Here is a 5,767-nt window from a genome sequence, read left to right as displayed (position 1 = left end):
CTGCCCACAGCAAAGAGCTCCTGGGAAGGTGCTGCTGGATGCCGTTTGCAGCCACCTCAACCTTGTGGAAGGTGACTATTTTGGCCTCGAGTTCCCTGATCACAAAAAGATCACGGTAGGTGATGTCAACTTAATGTTGCTCTTTTACTGTCTGTTCATCTTGGTGGGGGTATGGGCAGGGCAGTGAAATAATCAGTGCTTTTCTGTGGTCATGCAGAAATAGAAGGACAAACACCAGAAAGCCCTCATTAATATGTTTTGTAATAAAAATATTCATGCATATGATTAGCCAGTCCAAAGCAGGTACACAGTGATCACTGCCCTCCTACCTCTGCCTCCAGAAGCCGTTACCTTGTGAATACACATATCCTTGAGTATATTTCTGATAAATTCAGTGTAGATGCATATGCAAACATATATCTTTGAAATACACAAATGTGAGGAAGTAATATAGTGCCCTCTGCTTTCCCTCCCTGCTCCAGGGAGATCTTTCCTTTTCAGCAAGCACATGGAGTCCATTTCCTTCTTTTTCATGGCTGCATGCCATTCCACCAAAGGGATATGTATAATTTACAACTTCCATTGTAAATGATGGAATACTTGGCTTTTTTCAGTATTTTGCTATTACCAATGTTGCCCCAGAGAACTGAGTACTACGTTTCTGTTTGTGCTCGCAGCCAAGGGTTCAGTTGTTCAAATCCAGTGGTGCCGAGTTAGCCAATCATTAGGTCCAACCATTTTAAAGTTGTTAAATATGTCAGACTTTTCTGGAAAAAAATTTCACCAGATTGAATTCAAAAGGTAGAGCATAGCTTCCTGGTATTTTTTTTTTAATCTTTTTGGGTTGATGGCGCTTACTTAATCCTATATCTGAATCTTCCCTTTTTTTTCGTTTTTGGAGACGGAGTTTTGCTCTTGTTGTCCAGGTTGGAGTGTAGTGGTGCAGTCTTGGCTCACTGCAACCTCCGTCTCCCAGGTTCAAGCGATTCTCCTGCCTGTCTCCAGAGTAGCTGGGATTACAGGTGCCCACCACCACACCAGGCTAATTCTGTACTATTAGTAGAGATGGAGTTTCTCCATATTGGCCAGGTTGGTCTCCAACTCCCAACCTCAGGGTATCCGCCCGTCTCGGCCTTCCAGAGTGCTGGGATTACAGGCGTGAACCACCGCGCATGGCCTGAGTCTACCTTTTATTAAGCACCTTTTGGGACTATAAGTTCATTGGCTATGTTTTTATTCCTTCATTCTATGCATGCTGAGTTCCTGGAACTTCTACTGGTCCCTGCACAGCAGATTCAATAGTGAGCGAGACACAGGGAATTTCTGATCCGGGTGAGGAGCCCTGCAAATAGAGGATGTGTGACAGGTGCTCCCCGAGAGCGGTGGTGCTGGGTCGTGGGGATCACAAACGCCATTCGAGTTCAGGAGAGCCTTCTGCAAACCCATATCCCGGGAGACCAGGAGGACTTGATCTAATAGAAAGAATGTACCAGATAGATGAGGCACCCCGTGTACAAAAACTAGAAAGCAAGTGGGCTGTTCAGGAGCCTGCAGAGGCCAGAATTGAGAGGGACAAGGAGAAGGGCAATGGGAAAGACAGTGAGAGAAGGAAGGTTGGAAGCTCAGCGGGGAGCCGTGTGGTGAAGGGCTTTCCACGCTGTTGCAGTCAGGAGCAACAGGCCACATGTGCAATTTTAACTTTTCTAGCAATATGATAACAATTCATTTTAAAATATATTTTATATAGCCTCATGTATCCAGAAACATTGTCATTTGAACACACAGTCAGTCTAAATAACTATGATGAGATATTTTCCCACTGTCTGTTTTGTCTGCGAAGGCTTCAAATCTGGTGTGTATGTGACCTCAGCACCTCTTGCTTCCAACTAGCCACGTTTCAAGTGCTGGGTCATCACCTTGAGCCAAGGGTTTTCTATGAGCCCTCACAGTTCTATACTCAAACTAATGTGTTTGAGAAGCTGTTAATGCTTTTATAAGAGAGTGTGATGTGATCTGAGTTCTGGTTTAGAATGAGAACTGGGCTGGGTGCGGTGGCTCACGCCGGTAATCCCAGCACTTTGGGAGGCCCAGGAGGGGCACATCACAAGGTCAGGAGATTGAGACCGTCCTGGCTAACATGGTAAAGCCCCGTCTCTACTAAAATACAAAAAATTAACCGGGCATGGTGGCGTGTGCCTGTAGTCCCAGCTACTCGTGAGGCTGAGGCAGGGGAATCACCTGAACCTGGGAGGCAGAGGTTGCAGTGAGCTGAGATTGTGTCATTGCACCGCAGCCTGCGTGACAGAGCGAGACTCCGTCTAAAATAATAAAAAAGGATACAGTACACTATAGTATAGTTGAATTAAATTAAATTGGAATAGAACCAGACTGGTGTCAAGAAAGCCATTAGGCTGTAGCAATGAGTCTGGCCGCAAATGGTGCTGGCTAGAAGAAAGGGAAACTTGAGGGGCTGGCAGGAGCTGGATGGGTTCCGGAGATTGGGGTTGGAGGCAGTACGAGAGGATGTGACTGAATGAATACACGTGTGAAGGAGAGGGCTCAGAGTGGCTCAGTTTTCCAGCTTGGCAGTCTGGGTGGACAGTAGTGCCCATCCCTAGGGAAGACCATGCTCTTCACCCCCATCCCTAGGGGGTGAAGATGAGGCCCATGCCAGCTTGAGGAGAGAGGGGCATCCGCGGCATTCAGTGGAGGCATCCAGCAGGCAGTGCCAGCAGGTGTATCTCCTGGAGCACAGGAAAGAGATCTGGGTGGAAATTTGGATTCAGGAATTTTGTGATTATCATGAATGTCCGTGGACGCTCTGAAATGGGAAGAAAAAGTTCATTGTGACGAGAAGGTGGCCACAGGTAGCACGGCAGCATGTAAGGGCAGAGCCCTCAGAGGAGCTGCAGATCGAGACCGCCGCAGAGCAGAGCAGAGCAGGTGGCGAATGAGCGGATCTGTCACGGGCCTAAAAATGAGAGCAAGGTGCATTTTCTCCGTTTCTTCCCACCTCCAAACACTCGGTCATTTTCTGGTTGGTACTTTAAATCCTAGCTTCCCTGACTCCCAGCCCTTTTTCCAGTGTGGCATATGACCACAGACCTGCCAAATCTCATTCTGCATTGTCCTGTTCATCTAACAATTATTTTGTGCCTACCCTGTGTCTGGCATCAGACTTCACGTGAAAAGTGAGATAAAGTGATAGCTAGCAAGTCGTAGTTCCGGTTTCCATTCATTAGGCATACGCAGCATCTTAAGAGAGTCCGGGAGACAATTGCAGTATAGCAAGTTCTGTGGAATATTGTTTCACGCCCTTATTTCGTGGTAAAATAATGATTCTCAAAATACCTGAAGATAGTGTTATCACATTATTTCTAACAACCCTGTTCAGTGCCTGCCTGAACTCCCTGAAGCTCCTGATGGCTTTCCTGACTCCGATCTTGTCCAGTTCCAGTCCTGCAGGAGCTGTTTGTCCAAACCAGAAATCGGCAGCGGTGTTTGGGCTTCACAGCTGAGGACACTTAAGATGCTGAGAATTTCCGCAAGTCTGAATCTACCAATTAGCTAACGGCACAGCTGTGATTCTGTGTTCTCCTGACACCAAGTTTAATTTTTTTCCCGTTCACCATAGGTGCTTCTCTTTTGTTAGAATTTGTAAGCTTATTTTGCTTTCTAGGTACTGGGCAGGGCCGACTTCTTTCAGGTTGTTACCAGGCTTCATTTTTATGATTTCACTCCTTTCTTATAACATTGTTTAGGAATGTATTCAACTGCCAAATAAAAAAACCCACTGTCGATGACTTAAAGAAGTGTTTATTTGTCACACATCACACAAAGGCCACTGCATGAGTCCTTCTTATGTGCTGGAGTGTTCTAGTCCCTGTGGGTGCAGCAGCACACTTGACCCACATTCTAGAGCAGGGGCCACACCTTCCTAGTAAAGGGACAGATAGTACCTTCCAGGCCACACGGTCTCTGCTGCAGCTGTTCGAGTCTCCCCTTCTTGTGCAAAAGCAGCCATAGATAATATGAGAAGGAATGCGTGTCTTTGTTCCAGCGGAACTTTGTATAACAGAAAGCCGTAGTCTGCCTGCACAGGCTCTAGGAAGCCGTAACTGCAGCACAGTGCTCGGTTCACATGCAGTGTCTCCTTTATTCCTGCACTGGCACTTCGTATCCCCTTTTGCTCATGAGGAAGTTAAGCCTTAAAGAGGTTAAGTCTTTCTTTCAAAGGCACACAGCAAAGAAATGGGGTTGAAGCTCGGATCTGTCTAGAACAAGGAGGCTGAGGCGGCTGGATCACAAGGTCGGGAGTTTGAAACCAGCCTGATGTCTGAATGCCACAGATGCCCCTGTCTTCTCTGTCAATTACAGAATTCCAGCCTGAGCCAATGGCAGAAAAGTATTATTATTATTATTTATTTATTCATTTATTTATTTATTTTTTGGGATGGAGTCTCACTCTGTTGCCCAGGCTGGAGTGCAGTGGTGCAGGCTTGGCTCACTCCAGCCTTTGCCTCCTGGGTTCAAGTGATTCTCCTGCATCAACTCCCCAAGTAGCTGGGATTACAGGCATCTACCACCACACCCAGCTAATTTTTGTATTTTTAGTAGAGACAGTTTTTTGTTTGTCTATTTGTCTGTTTTTGAGACGGAGTCTCTTGCTCTGTCGCCCAGGCTGGAGTACAGTGGCGCGATCTCGGCTCATTGCTGTCTCTGCCTCCCGGGTTCATGCGATTCTCCTGCCTCAGCCTTCTGAGTAGCTGGATTTACAGGCACGTGCCACCATGCCTGGCTAATTTTTTGCATTTTTAGTAGAGACAAGGTTTCACCTTGTTGGTCAGGCTGGTCTCAAACTCCTGACTTTGTGATCCACCTGACTCGGCCTCCCAAAGTATTGGGATTACAGGCGTGAGCCACCGCACCCAGCCGAGACAGGGTTTTACTATGTTGGCCAGGCTGGTCTCAAATTCTTGACCTCAGGTGATCTACCCACCTCAATTTTTAAAAGTTGTTTTGAGGCCAGGTGTGGTGGCTCATGCCTGTAATCCCAACACTTTGGGAGGCCAAGACAGGAGGATCACATACGGTCAGGAGTTCAAGACCAGCCTGGCCAAAATAGTAAAACCCTGTCTCTACTAAAAATATAAAAATTGCTGGATGTGGTGGCACACATCAGTAATCCCAGCTACTTGGGAAGCTGAGGCAGCAGAACCGCTTGAACCCAGGAGGCAGAGGTTGCAGCGAGCTGAGATCATTCCTCTGCACTCCAGTTTGGGTGACAGAGTGAGACTGTCTCAAAAAAAAAAAACAGTTCTTTTGATAGAATCACTCTGTGATATTAGAGGGGATGGTGTAAATGACCAGAGGGGTTATAGGGATTGCTGCCAGGGTCTTGGCTGTGTTCTCTCTCTTGATCTGGATGCTGGTTCCATGGGAACAACCAGTGAGCCCTGCACTTACAATATGTGAAATCTATAACTTCAATAATAGTTTTCTTTTGTTTTTGTTTTTGTTTTTGTTTTCTTTTGAGACGGAGTTTTGCTCTTGTTACCCAGGCTGGAGTGCAATGGCGCGATCTCAGCTCACTGCAACCTCTGCCTCCTGGGTTCAAGCAATTCTCCTGCTTCAGCCTCCCGAGTAGCTGGGATTACAGGTGTGTGCCACCATGCCCAGCTAATTTTTGTATTTTTAGTAGAGACGGGGTTTTACCATGTTGACCAGGATTCAATAATCGTTATAGATCCAAATGCAATGAACATTC

General features: G+C 46.7%; 1 protein-coding gene across 5 annotated transcripts in view; it reads left to right on the top strand.

The window, feature by feature from the left end:
• The window catches only part of FARP1 (FERM, ARH/RhoGEF and pleckstrin domain protein 1), a 321,741-nt gene that overhangs the window by 211,526 nt on the left and 104,448 nt on the right, over positions 1 to 5,767 (top strand). For all 5 annotated transcript variants that reach the window (XM_003928211.4, XM_039473410.2, XM_039473409.2 and 2 more), the window contains exon 3: positions 11 to 115. In XM_003928211.4, the coding sequence (XP_003928260.1) occupies positions 11 to 115 (105 nt within the window). The remainder of the gene's footprint in view (positions 1 to 10; positions 116 to 5,767) is intronic.

Source organism: Saimiri boliviensis, chromosome 16 (assembly GCF_048565385.1).
Source record: "Saimiri boliviensis isolate mSaiBol1 chromosome 16, mSaiBol1.pri, whole genome shotgun sequence".
Lineage (NCBI taxonomy): Eukaryota > Metazoa > Chordata > Mammalia > Primates > Cebidae > Saimiri > Saimiri boliviensis.
This window is presented reverse-complemented; position numbering and strand designations above follow the sequence as displayed.